At 42.7% G+C, this 18,791-nt stretch overlaps 1 protein-coding gene across 7 annotated transcripts in view; it reads left to right on the forward strand.

Moving 5' to 3' along the window:
* The window catches only part of LOC101172122 (signal-induced proliferation-associated 1-like protein 1), a 67,372-nt gene extending 54,023 nt beyond the window's left edge, over nucleotides 1-13,349 (forward strand). For 2 of the 7 annotated variants that reach the window (XM_011491493.3, XM_020714672.2), the window contains exons 11-25: nucleotides 1,013-1,111; nucleotides 1,405-1,580; nucleotides 1,737-2,024; nucleotides 2,159-2,308; nucleotides 2,499-2,632; nucleotides 3,108-3,233; nucleotides 6,488-6,585; nucleotides 6,683-7,170; nucleotides 7,701-7,889; nucleotides 8,573-8,741; nucleotides 8,836-9,070; nucleotides 9,174-9,353; nucleotides 9,431-9,542; nucleotides 9,837-9,915; nucleotides 10,916-13,349. In XM_011491493.3, coding sequence (XP_011489795.1) covers nucleotides 1,013-1,111; nucleotides 1,405-1,580; nucleotides 1,737-2,024; nucleotides 2,159-2,308; nucleotides 2,499-2,632; nucleotides 3,108-3,233; nucleotides 6,488-6,585; nucleotides 6,683-7,170; nucleotides 7,701-7,889; nucleotides 8,573-8,741; nucleotides 8,836-9,070; nucleotides 9,174-9,353; nucleotides 9,431-9,542; nucleotides 9,837-9,915; nucleotides 10,916-11,059 — 2,667 coding nt within the window. In that variant the 3' untranslated portion in view covers nucleotides 11,060-13,349. The remainder of the gene's footprint in view (nucleotides 1-1,012; nucleotides 1,112-1,404; nucleotides 1,581-1,736; nucleotides 2,025-2,158; nucleotides 2,309-2,498; nucleotides 2,633-3,107; nucleotides 3,234-6,487; nucleotides 6,586-6,682; nucleotides 7,171-7,700; nucleotides 7,890-8,572; nucleotides 8,742-8,835; nucleotides 9,071-9,173; nucleotides 9,354-9,430; nucleotides 9,543-9,836; nucleotides 9,916-10,915) is intronic. The other 5 variants (XM_011491496.3, XM_020714674.2, XM_011491495.3 and 2 more) reach the window with 4 other exon arrangements.
* The last annotated feature ends 5,442 nt before the right edge of the window (nucleotides 13,350-18,791 follow it).

Genomic DNA, 18,791 nt, shown 5'->3' on the forward strand with positions numbered 1-18,791 from the left:
CAATATCATTAATAAATACTTCAAGTTGCCATAAGATTTTTTTGGCACATTTAAGATGACCATTTATTGCAATTTTTGCCGTCTTTTGCGATATGCGTATTGCACAGCTTGATGTCGGGATAGTGATGCATTTGCGGTACATTGTGCAGGCCAGCTGATGCCATTTCTCCATGCAAGGCCACAAACTTCGGTTGGAAGCGATTTAGGACAGGAGGAAATATCTGTGAAATATTCCTTAGCAGCCGGCAAGGAAGCAGACGGGCCGCATGCACTGCATCTCTGCTCCCCCCTCCCCTGCAGCACCTCCTCAAGACGCAAAAGTCTCAGAAAAGCATCTTGAGCTGAGCTTTTGTGAAGAACCGGAGGACTCACGTGACTGAAAAAAACCCTGCAAATACTGAAACGCGAATAGTCTGTATTTCACTGTATTTCAGTCTTAAACATTAACTGTAAAGGAGAGTTGGACTGAGCGAGTGTGACGTCATTCATAGAAAACTGCTTACTTCCAGCCCCAACAAAAGGAAGTCAATTCAGTCGCCATTTTTTCGTGATACAGATGCCGCTACGTTGGAGCCAGACGACGTCAGTAAGTCAGGATTTGTCAGAGTCCGTCTGAGTCAAAGTTCTTTATGGCAACCACTCTCAATAATTGTTAGAGGTCAACACCCCTACCATTTGAGAACGAAATCTACAAATCTGTCAAACGTTTAAAACGTTGGAAGTGATACCAATACGTTTATTGAGGCATCTGATTGGCCTGTTTATAACTTGATTAACTTGCTATAAAGAAACAATATCCTAAAAAAATTAAGAATTAACAAAAAATTTTGTCTAAAGTGACTGAGCTGTTTATTTTTCAATAGCAGTCAATTGGGATTGACTTCCTTTTAGGAACACCACTCAGTCCGGTTCTCATATACAGCCAATGTCTGGAAATTTAACATGGGTGATTTGTGCACCTTTCTGTGTGTCACCACCGTTTCTCAAGCCTCTCTTCCCTCTGCATGTGCAGGTCTTCACAAAGGGCTGCGAGACTTCAGAGATGACGCTTCGACGGAACGGCCTGGGTCAGCTCGGCTTCCACGTGAATTACGAAGGCATTGTGGCTGAGGTATCATTCGCTACTTAGAACCCTTCGATTGTTTTAGTGCTGAATCACTTTTGTCCTGAAGCATCAAGTATTTTATCAGGATGAAGAGCTGTCAACATTCTTTACTTTTAGTGGGAAATTTGCTGTGTGAGACTGAAAAACCAGTAGAGTAATAACGTTTTGAGCAGCATTTAAATCCACGTTGATGAATGTTTGCTTCTATGGAGGCTTTAGCGGCTCTACAGTGTTCATAATGTTCTCCAAACACACATCTCCTCCCCTCCAAATTGTTATTTTTTTTTTTTTTTTTGTAGGTTGAACCGTATGGCTACGCTTGGCAGGCCGGACTGCGCCAGGGCAGCCGCTTGGTTGAAATCTGCAAAGTCGCCGTGGCGTCCTTAACCCACGAGCAGATGATTGACATGCTGAGGAACTCCATGACCGTGCGCGTCGTCATCATCCCGCCACATGATGATGCCACTCCTCGCAGGTTGGTGGTGGGGAAAAGTTAAGGCGGGAACAAAACTTTTGATTTCTATCGTTTAAAGTGGAGGTATATCTGAGACAATTTTTCTATTGGGCAATAAAAAAGCTCTCCTTCACTGCCTTTTGGATATTTAAACAATTGAAACTTGCATGTTTGCAGGGGTTGCTCAGAGCTTTATCGAGCGCCTGTGTCTGAATACAAGGGCAGCAGCAGTGACAGCGGCTCCTTCGAGTATAAATTCCCCTTCCGCAGTAACAACAACAAATGGCAGAGAACATCGAGCAGCCCCCAGCAGTCGCTAACCGCCTCGCCACAGCCCCACACACCCAACCGCGCCATCAGCTTGGGCAGCTCGGTGGGAAAAACCCTGTCAGCTGAGAGGCTGGAGAGGGGAGCCGCCATCCCACGCAGTGTCAGCAGTGACGGTCGCCCCCTGGACTCCAAGAGGTAACAGCTGGTTGGTTACCGCTGAGAAAGAAGAGCTAAAGTCGTCTACCCTGACCAAAAGTTCACCTCTTTGTTTTATGTTTTCATGTACAAGTGAATTTCTCCTTTAGCGTGGGTGTGTTTTTGTGTACCAGGATGTCTCCAGGCAGTGAGAGCTACAGCCTGGCGTCCTCCCTGGCTTTAGGGCGCTCCCCCCACAACCGCAGCTCTCCCAGCAACCTTTCCTGTTCCAGTGAAGCGTCCGGAAGCTCTGCTCACTGGAGACAGAAGTCCATGCCAGAGCAGTAAGATTCCGATTCCACAAGACAATCATTCTATCGTGTTTTTATTAAAAAGATAAAACCTACCATAATTTGATCTCATCATTCTGTATTTCAGTGATAATGGTAACTGGGTTTTCCAAAATTACCATGTCCATCTTATTCTTTTAGTCTGTTAAATGTTATATTGGTCATTTCTGTCCCCGATTCGTAGGTTTGCAGGCAGCCGCCATTCTCCACTGTCTTCAGACCGGCGGGAAGGAGCCGGAGAGAGTGGGTCCGGTGGGAAGTCCTCCTCCAGCAGGGCCAGAATGGAAGAAGGTGGAGGATCTGAACGAGGATCAACGGGTATACAATTATGCCACTCTATAATTCATCGATAGAGGCCAGAGGTCTATAATCTTTGGTGACTCCCAGAGAGTCACTCAAGTAAAGCCCAAATCCCGATTGCCCTTACGGGTGGATACAAACTGTCTGCGGTGAAAGATGGGCAAACCTGTCCGGGTCAGGCACGAAATATCAAGACCGCTTAATAAGTCCGTAGAGCCAAAATCTTCATGCACGCTATTTTGCACAGACATGCTGCCAACAGATGGTAGCAAACACTGAAACAACATGTGAGGGTTAGTAAGCTTAAAGTAGGTGAGACGCAGGCATGTCGTATGGATTTTTCACCTCAACTAGAAAGTGGTGTACGGGCAGCGTACCACAGGATCACCCACACGTCGACTGCATGCAACTTCCATTAGCCTTAGGAATATTTCTCAATGGTCTTACCACAAACATGACAATTGTAAATTCTTATTTCCTTATAACCCTTGAGGTGACAGTACGAGCCTCAAGGGAACTGCAGAACACACCTGCACTCCCCTTAAGACGCCTCCACTCCTCTCTATGACCCTCCATGGGCCGGACAACCCAAACACCATCAGCACAGGTACATGTACAGGTACAGGTGACTAAGGCTTTATAACTCTGACTTATGCCCATTTTCATGCAAAGCCCTTCTTGTCACAATTGATCTCAATAATTTTTCACTAAGATTGTCGAAAGTTAGACAGTTTAATTTACTCTGAAAGTATTGTGAGCCTCAAAGTAGCTGATCAAATCTTTCGATCTTCATCTTGGACATGTCAGTGTCATCAGCAAAGAATGTTATTCTGATTATAAAATGTTATTTTCTTGAATTTACAAATCTAGTACAAATAACCTTTCAAACAGATAGTTCCTTACTGCAGAACTGTTGGCTCCACCTGTTTTGGCTTCACAATTTGTGTCAAAAGTAGGATCTATATATCAAGAAGTTACAGTACACTAACGTAGTTTCTAACAGTCATCACTGGCTCATACGTAGCATAGGGAAGTACAAATAAAATATGACCTGGTAGGAGAACTAGTTCATTCTTGATCTATTGACAGCAGTGGCGGGAGAGGCTAGCTTTCTGTGAAATTGGGATTAAATTCTGGTCTAAGTGGTCCTAACAGGGTCTTAAAAATTGTAAAAACCAGCAACAAGCCTGATCCTAATATGTAGTTAATGCTGTGTTTTCCATTGTTTTGACCCTCTTAAGCAGTGCATGACTTTTCATTTTATCTTAAAATGTGGTTTTTATTTTACAGAGAAAGGGCCTTTTCTCTGGTTTCCAAGTAGCCCACTGATTTGTGTGTCTCTTAAGGCTATGCAGCTGTTTAGTCTTAATAAATTCAGTTCTTTTAACACTGGATGAAAACAAATGTTCTACTTTGATGCCATTTTGACATTTAAAATCCAAACCTGATGGTTGTAGTGACCCGAACAGCTGTTTTTGATCAGGACTAGTGACTTCAGTCTTCACAGAGACGTGTCATGGTGTCATGGTTACCTAAAGAATCCAGCAGTTCAGGTGAAAATACTTTTCTCCAGGATAAATATTTTTATCTTTACTTCTCTATTGCAAGCCCCCAAAATATTTCCCAAACCCCAAATCTATTCGTTATGTGAATACAAACTGAGACTGAGCAGTTGACTACAGCAGGAAAGACGCTGCACAGGAAAGAAATCTTCCATATTTATCCCTGCCTCTGAACGCCTTGAGCTGACAGGTACGCTGCTGCGCATGTGAGCGCCGCTCGTGCGTCCTCCCTCGTCTGCTTTCGACTTATTTTTTGCAGCAGCTTCAGAGGTTTCAAATCTTGACAGCAGCTTTTTCTAAATCTCAACCTGGACCCCCCACCCCACACATTCTTTTCCAGTGAATTCTAATGCTTTCACTGGAAAAGGATTTCATGTCTCACAATTTCAAAAAACAGGAAGCATAATGAGACAAATTGCAGGGCAAAAAGGGGGAAATTATTTGAGGTGAGCTATTTAGGTTATTACAATATGATCTAATTTCCTCTCAGTCATTTTTGTTTCCCGTTTTCTTTTTCCCCCCTACAAAAAAAAGTGACAAAGCAGTGACTTTCCTGTCTTCTCTGTCAACACAGTCCATCAACATTGTATGCCTTTCCTTCCCCTCCTGTCATTCCCTCTGCTCTACATTTTCCACCCTTTCTTTTTAATTTTTTGTAGATAATATTTTACCTTTTTCTTTTTGTGGTTTGGTTACTTAAAGCCACAGAGGCGTTTTTATCTTGTCAATAAACTTGGTTTCAGCCAAAACTGGTCGATCACAGTCGCAGACCTCAGCCTTTCGTTTCCTGGTTGTTGGTTGGAGATTTGACGCAGGCCGAGCAAGTTCAGCAGCAGTCCGCCAAGTGTCCGTCCCGTTTAGCGTCCACTCTGCCGTCTTTGTGCTTTCTGTCCGGTTCTGGTCAGGTGACCTACTGACCTTCTAGCCTTCAGCAGCGACGATGTAGCCGGGCCCTGTTCTTAAAAAAAAACAAATCGCCCAGCGGGCAAAATCGTTTTTAGATTTGTCAACAAAGCCATCGTAGCTCTATTCAATGTGATTTTTCTAAATTGCTTTAGCTGTTGTTTTCACTTTTAAAACCTTAAAACGTAACTTTTTAACAGAAATATGAATAAAAACAGACAGGAATATTATTCCAGAATTAATTGACTTAAACCTTTAAATAAATGTATTTTGCTAAATACATTAAAATGTTAAAAGAAAAATGAAATTTCTGACATTTTCTATAAAAAAAACAACCAATTTAATTTTAAATATTCCAAAAAGTTTTCTCCCCAATTGGGCAGGAAACCGCCCAATGTGGCAACACTGGTGTTCAGCAAGCCAGCGGAAGTGCTGCATTATGGGATCTGTAGTTAATAGCACTGGCGATATATACTGGCTGAATGTGACCCACGGGGCTTGACTTTGACGCATGTTAAAGCATAAAGAACATGCTAACAAGGCAACTAAACTCTTATCACTTAAAATCACTAAATCCGATGAATTCTTGATTCTTGTTGTTGTTAGACTGAGCTGCGCTTCTTCTTCTGCGCTGCTGTCAGGGGCAAATACTGATACACACACTTACATCGCCCTCTAGCCGTTGTCAAATCACATATAAGTCTCAAAGAGTAAAAGTCGCACCCCCAGCCAAACTAAGCGACTTATACTCAGAAAAATAAGGTATGCTCTTTTTCAAACAGCATTTTTTCATCTGCTCCTGATTCACAAAGATTTGAATTTGAATTTAAAAAAAGCAATTTGAAGTTTTCTTTTAAAAAAATGCCGCAAGAACATGTTAAAAACACAATTTTCATCAGCTGCAGAGAGATTGAAAGAAAGACAGAGAACTATATTTAATTAGTGCAGAGAGGCCTCTGGGCTTTAGCACATTGAAGCAGATTAATGAGAATTCAGAGATAAAAGTTCACCCCAGAAGACTTTTCTCCTGTTTTTCCCCTCTCCTCATCATGATGTGCTGGTCATTAACTGAACGCTCTGTATATGTTATTGCATAACACGGAGGCTATTACACAATAGTCCCATTTATGCAGCTTGGCTTCAGGACTCATTGCATTCTCATGGGGTGCAGCTTCCCCAGGAGAAACAAAGCTGGCAGAATGAAATTCCAGTTTGATTTATTAAACTTTTGAGGTTATTTGCTGGTGGACGACGTAAAAAATATAACATGAAAAGGTCTTTGTGAAAGGTTTGCCGCTTTTGTAGGAAAATCCCCATAGCTGATGTGTTATCAGACACTCTTTTGTCTGTGCTGGGGGGGTCGCTCGTGTGTTGTATCAGCAGTGCTCATTGTGTAACGCTTTTGCAGAGACTCCGGTTTCAAAGTCTGGTCAGGGCTACTCGGGGGCTCCTCGCATCCAGAGGCAGGAGCAAGTCATCCACCTGTCTCCAAAGAAGGGAAGCCAGGTGAGACTCTGCTGTTACGGGAAGCGGTTTCTGAGGATTTTATTGAATATAAAAACAACCGTCACCTTCTGTTATGTTTTTCCCTTTCCCCTTGCAGTCAGACGGCCCGTACTCTGGCCACTCCAGCAGCAACACTCTGTCCAGCACGGCGTCCAGCGGGGGCCACAGCGACAGCGACAAATGGTACGACATGGGCACAGGCGGAGGCTCCAGTGGGGACCAGGGCGAGCCAGAACCCAACGGCCTGGGAGGCGGAGGCTACCTGCAGGGGGCCTCGGCCGACAGCGGCATCGACACCGGCTCTTACGGCGCCTCGCACCCCTCCCACTCCCACTCCCACCACGGCAGCACCACCTCGCTCCTGGCGCCCGGCACCAGCAGAGAAAGCAGGGAACGCTCGGCGTCCCCCTGGCATAGCCCGACCGAGGGGAGCCGCAGGATGCTGGAGAGGTCGCCCGCTGCCGCCGAGTCACCCGGCCCCCCAGCGGAGAGGAGCATGGAGGGGGCGGGACGAACCCCCCCAACCCACCTGCTGGTCAGGGACAGCAGTACTTACAGTCTGAGTGACACTGGATCCCACTCCAGGTTAGTCCGTTTCTAACTGTACAATTATTTTCAAAAATCCAAATTTTTCATTTCTAGATTAAAAAGAACTTTCAATCATTATTTAATGGAAAAATACTAATTGAAAATGTATTTGAAAATGCCATTTTTAGGAAATCCCATAATTACAAATTGTACGTGAAAAACCTTTCCAGTTCATAGACTAAAAGATTAGCTTCCTTTTTCTGAATGACTTTAGAAAAGAAAATTACTCTGTATATCCATAAAAAATATTTCCTAATCATGTGATTTAATTCCGTTCTTTTATATAGGGTTTCCAAATACATCTTTAATTTACTGTTTTTTTTTTGGAGTGTAAGTTGTTGTTTTTTGCATAGTTTGGCTGCGACTTATAGTCCAGAGTGACTAATCGTACCGGTACATCATTTATTAAGTAGGCAAAATTCATCTTTGTTTTTGCAGAAAAAAATCCAATCTGTAAATCTGTAATGGGCTCAAAACTCATGAGGGGTTTCAGTTTCAACATCTGATGTATTATCCATGTGTTCCAGGCACTCTGGCCACAGTTCTCCCAGAGAGGAGTCATCCTCCTCCTCCGCCACCTCCCCTTCCTCCCAGTCCTCGGTCTCCCCCGGACCCAAAAGCTTCTACCCTCGCCAGGGGGCTCAATCCAAGTATCTGATTGGCTGGAGGAAGCCCGGGTCAACCATCAATTCTGTCGACTTTGGAGACACGCGAAAGTAAGAACACAGCTGTTAGTGCCACCATGCAGTTTAGAAAAGAAAAACTGGTTTTGCAAGAGAGTAAACATTCATGAAAATGTTCAAAACAGTTTTATTGAAAGGGCTTATGTGTTCAAATCATAATTATATAGAAACACTAAAACAGACTAGATAAACAGTTTCTTCATTGCTCACTGGGTTGGCAAATATAGACCGCAATGCATTGCATCTGAACAATTTTTGCCCAAAAAATTTATTTAAATGTATTTCTTTAATAAACCATGAACGTTTTTACTTTCAGAACACAATGGAATCATAAATGATCACTTAGATTTTAACTTTGTGAAATCGTTGGCGTCATATTCGCCATTAAAAAAACAAACAAAAATAGTTGTGAACATGGTGTCCAGATTGCTTTTAAAATCCAAGGCACTAGATAGTCCCTTACTATATAGTTTAAAAAAATGAAACATGTTTGAATTATTTGATTGCTTAATTGGAAAAAAATGACAAAAATTGTCCGCCTGGAAGAAGCCAAGTTAATTTAAAAAAAGATGCTACATGACTGCCCTCTCGTGGCTAAAAACAGAACTACAAGAACTTTTTGTTTTCAGTAGCTAAGTTGTTGTTGTACTATGTATACCATTTATTTTATCCCTCCACACCTTTCTGTTGTGACATTTTGTGTGTTTGTTTTTCAGGAAATCTCCAGGAGAAAGTGGAGGGGAGATGGTTCCAACGCCAGCGGCTCGTCCGTCCCTCAGAGACATGCATTTGCCTCAGCCTCACGCCAAATCCACCATTGAGGAGGACGTGAAGAGGCACTCTGCTCCAGACAGCCCTCCTCCTCCACGGAAGCATAAGGAAAAGGTATGCAGAGTCCTGTAGCTGCTCATGCTGGAGAGCATGTAAACCGGCTTTTTCCTTCTGGTTTTTCACCTTTTTGCTCGCCGTCCCCTCACAGCACGGGCAGAAGTCTCCCCAAACCCAGCCCCCCAGCCGCCGCCGCTCCCTTCATCGCACTCTTTCAGACGAGAGCATCTACCGCGGCCAGCGCCTGCCCTCCCTGTCCGACTCCATAGCCGAAGCGACTCACGGCGCCGACGTTCTCTTTAGCTGCTCCACCCTTCCACGCTCCCCCACCACCCGAGGCGTCCCTCTGAGACGACCTTCCTACAAACTGGGAGTCAAGCTCCATGGTAGGACAGAGGAGATGGGAGCAGGAGTTGACGTCCTCGCAGCTCTCGCGTCGTTTGAAATGTGCGTGGGTGTAGATTCACGTGTTGCTCTTCCCGTATTTTGAATTAACAGGCGACCTTTCGGCATCTGACACGTCACTGGTGGATTTGGTGGAGCGTCACCGGGGACCCCTCCCACAGGAGCTGATGCCCCTCCCCTCCTCCGACCGAGAAAGCCCTCTAGAGTGGACTCACCTGGTGGACGTGGCCAACACCTTTGAAAATGAGCGAAACACACACTACAGTAAAGAAACGCCAGCCACCGTACCCTTTATCCGAAGACTTGTCTTTCTTTCTGAATGTCGGGTTTCTGTCTTCCAGTCCAGAGAAGTTATGTGTTCGGGGACTCGAACCACCGAAGCAGTGGAGCGTCCAGCCCGCTCCAGCCCCACATCGAGCTGCAGGCCGTTCCTCTGTCACGACCCGCATCGAGGTAACGGCCCTCAAACACTTTCCGCTTCATTCTCCTAGCCCAGAGGTGGGCACTGAGGGCCGCATTCCTGCATGTTTTCCAGCATACCCTGCTCTGGCATGTTCTAATTGGCTGGACACACCTGAACCAGGTAATCAGCCATGAGTAGGGCAAGACTATCTGGAAATCATGCAGACACACCGGCCCTCGAGGCCTGGAATTGCCCACCCCTGTCCTAGCCTGATGCCAAGTTTTCTGTTTCCCGTTAAAAACGTCGGGGCTTCTACTGACTTTATGACCTTGATTGTGTCCTAGCGAGGGTCATATTGGGCTGGAGAGAAAGGTGACCAAACTAGAAGCCATGGTCAAGATGCTCCAGGAGGACCTGAAGAAGGTGAGACTAAATCTGGCTTAAAGACCCCCTCTGATGAACTTATTCTTGTGTTGTTCTGATGAAGGAGGAGATGTAAAAGAAAATGTAGCTTACAATTGCATTTCGGAGATTTTCTTTATTCAAATCGTTGTGAATCGGGAGCAAATGATAAATGCAGTTTGGAAAAAAATATGCTCCCTGCTCCGCTCCATTCTGTTGATGCACTTGCAGACAAATCGACGTGTGTGCGTCTTTGTTTTCCTTCTCCGAGCTGGTATCTGCCTCTAAACCTTACGGCTGGACGGCTCCGATATTGTTCCAGCGGCAACGTTAGGTTGGGGGTGTGAGGGGCTGTGAGCTTGTAGCAGAGCGTGTAAACGGATGGCTGATGGGAAGTGAGGTTGGGCTCACTCCATGCCCACAGTCCCGCCCCCAACTCAGAGGTAAATTACGAATGAACTCCTGCCGCTCTGCAGAAACTTTGTCCTTAAAACGACACAGGTTTTCAGATTTTGGTTTAAAAAAGAAAAGGCACAATAATAATTAGAGACCATGGCAAAGCTTTGAAAAAAGACCACAAGATGATTGGAGAGAGTCTTGAAAGAGTTTTAGGGTGAAACAGGAATGTTTGATCTCTGGAACACAGCAGAGAACCCAACCCGAGCTGAGTCTTTTGAATCCCGCAGACTTTGAGCCTCTCTGATGGTTTAACTCTCTTCTCTTCAAACCTTTTTTAGTGCTGGTTTGTGTCTGCAAGGTTTAGAAATGTGTTAATTTTTTTAAAGCAGAATACTTGAAGAATTTACTCACCAGATTGGCGTTTCCTCACGTTGATTTTGAAGATCCAGAATGAGAAGAATGAACCAAAAAAACGTTCCTCCCTGGTTAAAGTGCATCTTTCTGCTGAAGGATGGAAGAAATATTATTTTAATCACGTCATTATTTTGACTTGATTAAATCTTTCTCATCCGTCGACATGGTACTGGTAGAACCAACTTTCTGACCGTCTCCTCTGCCGCAGGAGCGAGAGGAGAAGCTCCGGCTGCAGTCGCAGATCAAGCGGCTCTGGGAGGACAACCAGAGGCTGCAGGAGGAGTCCCAAACGTCTGCAGCCAAGCTCAAGAAGTTCACCGAGTGGGTCTTCAACACCATCGACATGAACTGACCCCAGCATTTGCACAAAGTCAGAAAGAGGCGGCCAGGAATCGAACCTTCACCTACAACGCTCTGCCATCTTCCACTGGTTCTGCAGCAGAAGGCTGTCTGGGTGACACGAGAGATTGCTTCTGCTTCCCTTCCTTTTGTTTTTTTAATCTTTAGCTTTCCTTTGCTGAGTTGCCAGTAAGTGGACCCGCTTGCCGCCTCCTCATCTTTCAGCTGTTCTCCTCAACAATCTGCCCCTCTCTCCTGCAGCCTTTGCTTTCTGGATGTGCTTTTTTCCCTTTTTCTTTTTTGCATTTTGAGTTCTCCGTTTATATTTCAAAGGCTGCCCATCTCCTCTGAAATCAGAGGCGGGCGACAGATCCAGCCAAACACTTTTGGTTTCCTCTGTTTGTAAAGGGAACAATCCCATTTCGCACTTTTTTTGCATCACTGGAAGGACGGCGTTCCTGAGACTTGAAGGGAGAAAACCACTTTCTCGCTCCTTTTCTTTTTCATTCAGGAGATGCATCAAACTCTTCAGTGTGTCTACAGCACAGCACCTTCAAAAGGGGTTTGTTTAAAAGCCATCAGTGCGCAGTGCCAAAAAAAAAAACAACAACACACACATATCTGTTCTGGAGTGCTGTGGTCCACCGCAGTTTTGTGTTTCTCAAAAAAATGGGAGAATTTTCTCTGGGAAAAAACGAGAGAAGAATCAGCTGGAAGTGGGAATCCATGAAGTTTCCTTTGGGAGATGAACGCCAGTATCTGCTGCTCAATAACCTTCATCCTTTTCCACTCAGGAGATCTGGAAAAGCAAGGACTCCTCGCCATCCCACAGCCTGGGTTCCACAGAGCCCGTTAATACAAACAGACAATTTCAGGATAAAAACTTGTTTTCTTTCTCGCCGCCAGGTTTATTTATTTCCTTGTATTATAATTCCAAATAATAAGTTCTTCTATTCGTACAGTACAACCCACATTAGTGTTTAGTTCTTTAAGACTTCATACCTTATTTAACTGGCTTTCTCAGCTCTACATGAAGCCTGACTGTAAGCTTTTTATTCTGTATTTTGTTGTATTTTGTGGTGAGCAAGCCTGCTGTTGTGTTGCTTACAGTGCCCTCTAGTGGTGACTCGTGGAAATTTCATGACTTGTAAAAGTGCTGCCTGTCCCTCTGTACTTTTTTTTCCATATAATCTTAAGCAATCAGTCCGACATCAAGCGCCAAACGGAAACAGGAAACCAGCTTTTGAAGACAATCACTGGTGGCGTTTTCGCTCTTTTCTAGAGAAATGAGGAGCAGACTTGTTGTGAGGACACGACGCAAAGGCCATACAGTAGGAGAGAGCGCCTGCAGGTGGCGCCCCGGTGGAGGTGTGCACGTCGTTATCGGGTAAATACCCAGGTGTGCCTCCAGTCACTCCTTCTGGTCATTGACGCGCCGGCGGAGCCGGGACGTGCCTCTGAGAAGCACCTGGGGGAACGGATGAAAGGCTCCTCCCTCTGAAAGAGAAGCACACCTGGTACAGGTACAGGCTGGCTTTAACTCAACCGGTAGTCGGCCCATCGCCGCGTAGGGGCAGCGAGAAAATGGATCCGTGTGCCTTTAGACTGACGCTTGAGAAGTGAACACGCCCCCTCCTGTAAAGTTTATCATTCTGAAGCTAAAGCCATTCAAACGTCACTTTAGAAGCGCTGGAGGCTGATTCGACCCGCATCAGCACCAAGGAAAGGTGAATGTAAACTAAAGAAATGCTTTCTTGTTCAGCTCTGCACGTTTGCAGAGACTGAGGCTTGGTTCTGTTTTAAGAATCTCAGGTGGCTTTAGAAGGTCAACAGGTCATTTTTAACCTAAGATATCACTAAGAAGACAGCCTGCTTGCCGTTATGAAACCCCGTTTCCTCCATTAAAACAGAACTGGCTGCATCGTTTCTGTTTGTACAGACGCCGCGGCCGAAGGGTTTTAGGGAGTCGATGCTGGAACCGCCATTTCCTCGCCTCTGCTTGAGGAAAGTGCTGGAAAATATTCACTCTCCTAAAAAACAAAACAAAAAAGTGAACCTCTTCTGCTTTCTGTTGTCACTGATCAGAAAGCAGGGGGTACAGCACATAAGGGGCGGGGCTTCAAACTGTCAGAAGGACAAACTGGAGATATTTTTCTGAAGACCAATACTTTTACAAGATAAAAACCCTGTTTACATCCCCGATGCCATTGTCTTTGTAAAGTGTAAAAGTATGGAAAAACATTTGCAGTGATTGCAGTATTAAAGTTTCTGAAATAAATAAACGCTGGATGAGTTTGTTGTGATGCTGTTGGATTCTTTTTCTCTCTGATTCTCAGCGGATCGGTCTTCCGCTTACTTCCATTTAGAGAGAAAGAGGATTTTTCTCCTGTCCGCTCGTAGCAGCGGCGGCGAGATCTGAGAAACGAGTCGCCGTTTCCTCGGACTCCGGCTTTCCTTCCTCACACACTGACTCACCTGTTTGTATTTTAGTCCCATTCTGCGTTTTCTCCTCCGTTTGCAGCATCCGAAGCTAAAAATAATGATTGAGATCTCTGAGTTTTTAACGGAACTCTATGTGCAGAGTTTGGAACGTGTTAGACTGATTTTGTACATTTATACGCATGCTTTTTTAAAATATATATATTTTAATGTTTGTTAATAGATCTGGTCTTTATCTGCAGGAATTTCCAGGTTTTTTTTACGCTTGAATTCTTGTTTTTAGTGTCCTTGGTTAACTGCAAAAAGAAGAAGCCTAAAAAAGGGGAAAAAAAACTCATCTTAAAGCCAAAATCACTAGAAAGAACAATTATCTGTTCATGCAGTGAGTCATTTTTGCTTAACAAATATAAATCAGGGCTTTCCAAACTCTTTTGCATTCTGGCCCAGAGGTCAAAATCTTCCGCTGGACATTTTTTAGACTATATTAATAATTTTAAATACAAAATAACTAATGAACTGTTTTTATTAGAATGGCATACTTTTCACTTCTTTGCACGGTTCGACCAAAATTACTGTCAATTTTTTGGCACCACTCATTCAGAGTTCACTTGTAGATACCATTGAACTCCTTAAATACAACCACAGTTTCTAGGCATAGACAGAGTTTTTTCATATTTCATTAAAAAATAAACCAATTTCCGCTTTTCTGTCCACATTTCCTTTTTTTTTTTCCTTCTAAAAACTGGTACGGCTTAAAACGTAATTTAGCTGACCAAAATCTTATGGAAAATGCTTTGGGCCACATATTATTGATTTTATTAAAAGAGCCTGCAGGCCGGTGGAAAATTAAACCAGACTTTGGACATGCCTATCACAAGACTAGAAACAAGGACATCCGCACAAGCATTTTAAAAGGCGGAAAAAAAGCTAAATGTCAGATAGAATTACTGCAAATTGAATGTTATACATCCCAATAATAAAAATTTTTGGTAGTTCTAAGCTAATTTTTTGATTTTGTATTAATTAGAGACAATAAAAAAACTTGCCTATTAAGTGGAAATGACTCTTTTTAGAACAAAATGTTAACAAAATCCTTGTACAAGTTGGCCCATCTTAATAAATCCTCAAAAAATCTAAAACTTGGAACATAAATCGACATTTTTGTTTCCAAAATAAAAGCAATGGATGTCGGTCTATTAGATTTTGAATTAGCTTCCTTAACCAAAAATCCCAGTGCAATTGGAGTTATTTTAAAGTTTTTTAAACCAAAAGGACTTTTAATAATTTGCTCATTTCTAGTTCTTAGATCTTGATGAGACAAAACATTTCAACTGTGTTGATTTTGAGAAAAAAGTTTAGAAAGGTGGAGAACAAAGATTAAACAACTTCAAACCTGGCTAAATATCTTGAATATTTATTAAAAAAACAGTTATATATTTGTGATGTACATCTTTTTTACTAGTTATTAAAGTAGTACAATATTTATTTTATTTTAAATTCAGTTCCAGCACAAACTCGATTGTTTGGAATATTACATTTCTGGAAAAATATGTATTTAAGATAAAAAGTTTTTCCAAACCGAGAGATCGCTGGTACTAAAACCCAGTATTTTCATCATTTACCTCATCCAGACATTTATTCTCATTTGACTTAAAGCGAATGAAGGAGTTTACTGGCAGAAAGCAGCTCTTTTCTGACTCTTGACTCATGCTGCACATGGACCCTTGATGCTTTTATCCCACACACTGCAGCAGCCCACACACAGGCCTTCATGTCCCTGCAGCTCTCCGCTCTTCTCACTCAAGAAGAGAGGCAGAGAGTAGGGGAGTCTGGCAAAGCATTGTCATCCGCTGTCATTTGAGAGCGGCTTAACGTTGATTTAAGGACTCCTGCAAAAATGAACTAACCAAATAAGATATTTTTTTAGTTTTTTTTTTGTGTTACATCTCAAAGTAATTCATTAAATATGAAGAACTTTCAGATATTTTTTTTTCTATTAATGTGGGATATTTAGGCTGCATGGCATCTTCAGTTGGATGGAGCCTGAGTTTCCTCCACTTATCTATTCATAGACAGACGGTCAAATCCTCTTCCGGTTAAGTCCTGTGGGAATTTAAAAGCCAACTCCTACCGTGCGCCGTGAGCAGTTTGAAGTATTCTATTAATAATAGATTAATTTCTGTAGTTTGCTAATGTCAGAGAATGACTCGAGCAAAAAAAAAAAAAAGGCTGGGAGAAAATAAATGGATGTTAAAGTGTCTTTTTTTAAAATAAAGCTGCTGCTGTGGATGTCTAACTAGATCTGGGGCATCACACAAACCTACTCCTGTGGGAACTTGTCTTCCTGTTTATTGATGCTCAGTGACTCAGTCAGTCCAGATGAAAGGCGGTAGCCTCCATTTATGAGCAGATAAATGTGTACGTCTGTGTGAACACATTGCTCCATTAGTATCAATCTTGTTTTTGAAGACTTTGCTTCTAAGCTCGGGTATTGATTTTTGAGACGGACTTTCTCCTCCACAGAACAGAGACGTACAAACGGCATAAAAGTGGTTAAAAAAAAGAAAAAGAAGGAAATTAGAGCAGTGAGCGATGTTTTATGCCCCACAGGCTTTACCTGTCTCACCCCCCCCCCCCCCCCTTTATTATTATTATTTTTTTAAATGCCCTCACTGGCTGAGCGGCTACTTCAGGCACGTTTTGCCTTTGCCTCTGAAAACCTGGTCTTGTGAGAAACACTTTTTTTCAAAATTGCGGCATTTCTGGTGGTTTTATCTCCATAGCAACCTTTTTTTTTTTTTGGTCACTTGGGGGGAAAAACATTTTTAAAACAATGTTCAACTTCCATTTCCAACCTTTTTATGGGGGGGAGGTCGCTTTCCGATGATGCCCGAGGAGTTAGGAGGAGATTCATTGACATCTCAATTTGTAGAAGGTAATAAAGGTGGGTTTTTATTTCTCATTCAAGATGGGGGTCAAAGAAGGTCAAAGGTCAACAAAACTCTTATGGTTGTAGACTTAACCTGGCGGCGAGTGAAATCTTTTGAAGATCTTAAAAGTTTTTCTTTTGCCATATTATGGAAAAATGTGAAAAATCTGCAAATTTAACAATTTTCCATAAAATGACCACCAAGCCGGATGTCCTTCGGCCATCCCATAATAATTTTAAAACGTCCTTAGGATATCCCCAACTTGTTTCATTAGTATATTTAGAAATATCTTTTTAGTCCCAACCATTTTTTTAAAATGTTTTTTCCCGCTGTGTTGTCAATTCAAAAGATTTTTTTTGGAGGGGGGGGGTTTACTGTGCAAGAAATTCCTTTTCTTTTGGTGAACTTGTGTGCAAATTTGGTGAATGTTGGAGTTTTTGCCCAAAGGTGCAGTGAGACAGAAGATTTGCAGCAGTCCTTCAGTCCAGGCCTGCTGCGGGCCATGACAATAGAGCAGCTTTGGAATTCGTCGTCCCCCCCCCCCCATTTTTGTGGCGGTCTCATCAAGTTAGGGCAGCAAATGGGTTTAGCTGTGCCCGGATCACATTAAACATGCCGTCTGTTGACAAGTTTCATGTGAAAGTGGGTGTCGCTGCAAGTAAAAGGAGTGTAACCCCCCCAGTTTCCTTTCTCGGTCAGCGGTTGCATCAGTTTCTTTGATCCGCCTCGGTCTCCAGCTGGAGCCCCTGCAGCTCGCGCTCTAACCGCTCGCTTTGCATCTCCTGCTTCAAGTGCTCTCAGTTATGCTTATGCTCGTGATGGAAAAAAAAAATACATTCAGAGATTGGCGTGCTAATGTTACAAGAGAGGTTCGAAAGCGTACCTTTGTAAGTTAGGGGTTCAATTCCGAGTGGCGTTTCTGCTGAACAGCAGAAAAGCACAGAAAAATCAAACATTTATATCAGTAACAATCAAGAAATACTTAAACTACTTCTATTTAAGATTCTCTCTTTATGTTGCGCTTATTTTGTTAGTTTTGCAAATTTTGCAACTTTGTTTAAAAATTTGCAATCTGTTTTGGATAATTTGTACATCTAAGGTTAAAGATACATTAAAAAGACCAATTTATTTGATTGTTGCATATTCTTTTTTAGCTCTGTTACTATCTCTGTCCATCTTCTAAACCCGCAAAGTCCCTTATAATGTTGCTGGAGCCTATCCCAGGTGCAGTTGGGAGAAGGTGGGGTACACCCTTGACAGGTCACCAGTGTTTCACAGTAATGTAACAATCTTTATAATATATAATGCTTGTAATGCTTGTTTTTTCCCCACAGAGGAAGTTGCTTTCCCACATCACTACACTTCCTCCACCAAAATGATGTCACTCTGACGGTGCATCTTCTCTGAATTTTGGAAAAGTTAAGGTTAAGGATATCGTCCTGCAAACCTCGAATCCAAATCTTTAGAAGGAAATTTAGAGTTACCCAGGCTGACTTAAAACAATCCTCGGTTCTTTGGCGTCGGAAGTTTCCATATCTCACAGGTTTCATCCTAATCCATCGTACGTGGCATTTTGATTCTCACACACACACTGACAGATCCATGGAGATTAAAACAAATAAAAAAATAAAATCATAAGCAGCTGTACAGTTTGCCATTTTACAAAGAATATTTGACAAACCATATTAAGTTTTAATATTTACTCATGTTATTATTTATTTCTGTGGTGTCTTCTTTGTCTATTTTAGACATTTTCTTTACGTTAAGTCGCCCAATATGTGTAATGTAATCAACCAATCAGATTAAGTAAACAACTGTATTAAAAAAAAAAAAACTGTTTTAAAGCTAAACTACTTATTTTTTAACCTTGTTAAAATCAACCGTCGTTATTTTAAATCCACAAAAAAGTCACAAGCTCCTCCAATGACATTCCAATATTTATGAATTCTTTTAGTGCTTTCCATCCACACGGCTGCAAATCTGACATTAAAATCTGCCGCAGCACATGAACATGAGAGCTTTTGGAAGGCAAATAGACGAGATCAAAGCTTCAATATTAAACATCTACACCATCTGTGACCCGAACAAAGCCTGCTGCTCCACAGCAAATCCACTCTGTGTTACAGCCTCACGCTTACTGAACAAACAGAATTGAGTATAAAACAACCAAAAATCCATTCTCCACAATATTCGGTTTATATACATAAACACATACCCATAAACTCACCGTAGCTTGTACTGAGTACAGTTCCTGTGGAACCTTAAACGTTTTACCGCAATATTATATTCTAAATGAAACAGCGTTGTGTTGTGGCCAGTCTAAGGCACACCTGTGCAATGATCATGCTGATACGGCACACCTGCAGGATGGGTTGG

Source organism: Oryzias latipes, chromosome 24 (assembly GCF_002234675.1).
Source record: "Oryzias latipes chromosome 24, ASM223467v1".
NCBI classification, from domain to species: domain Eukaryota; kingdom Metazoa; phylum Chordata; class Actinopteri; order Beloniformes; family Adrianichthyidae; genus Oryzias; species Oryzias latipes.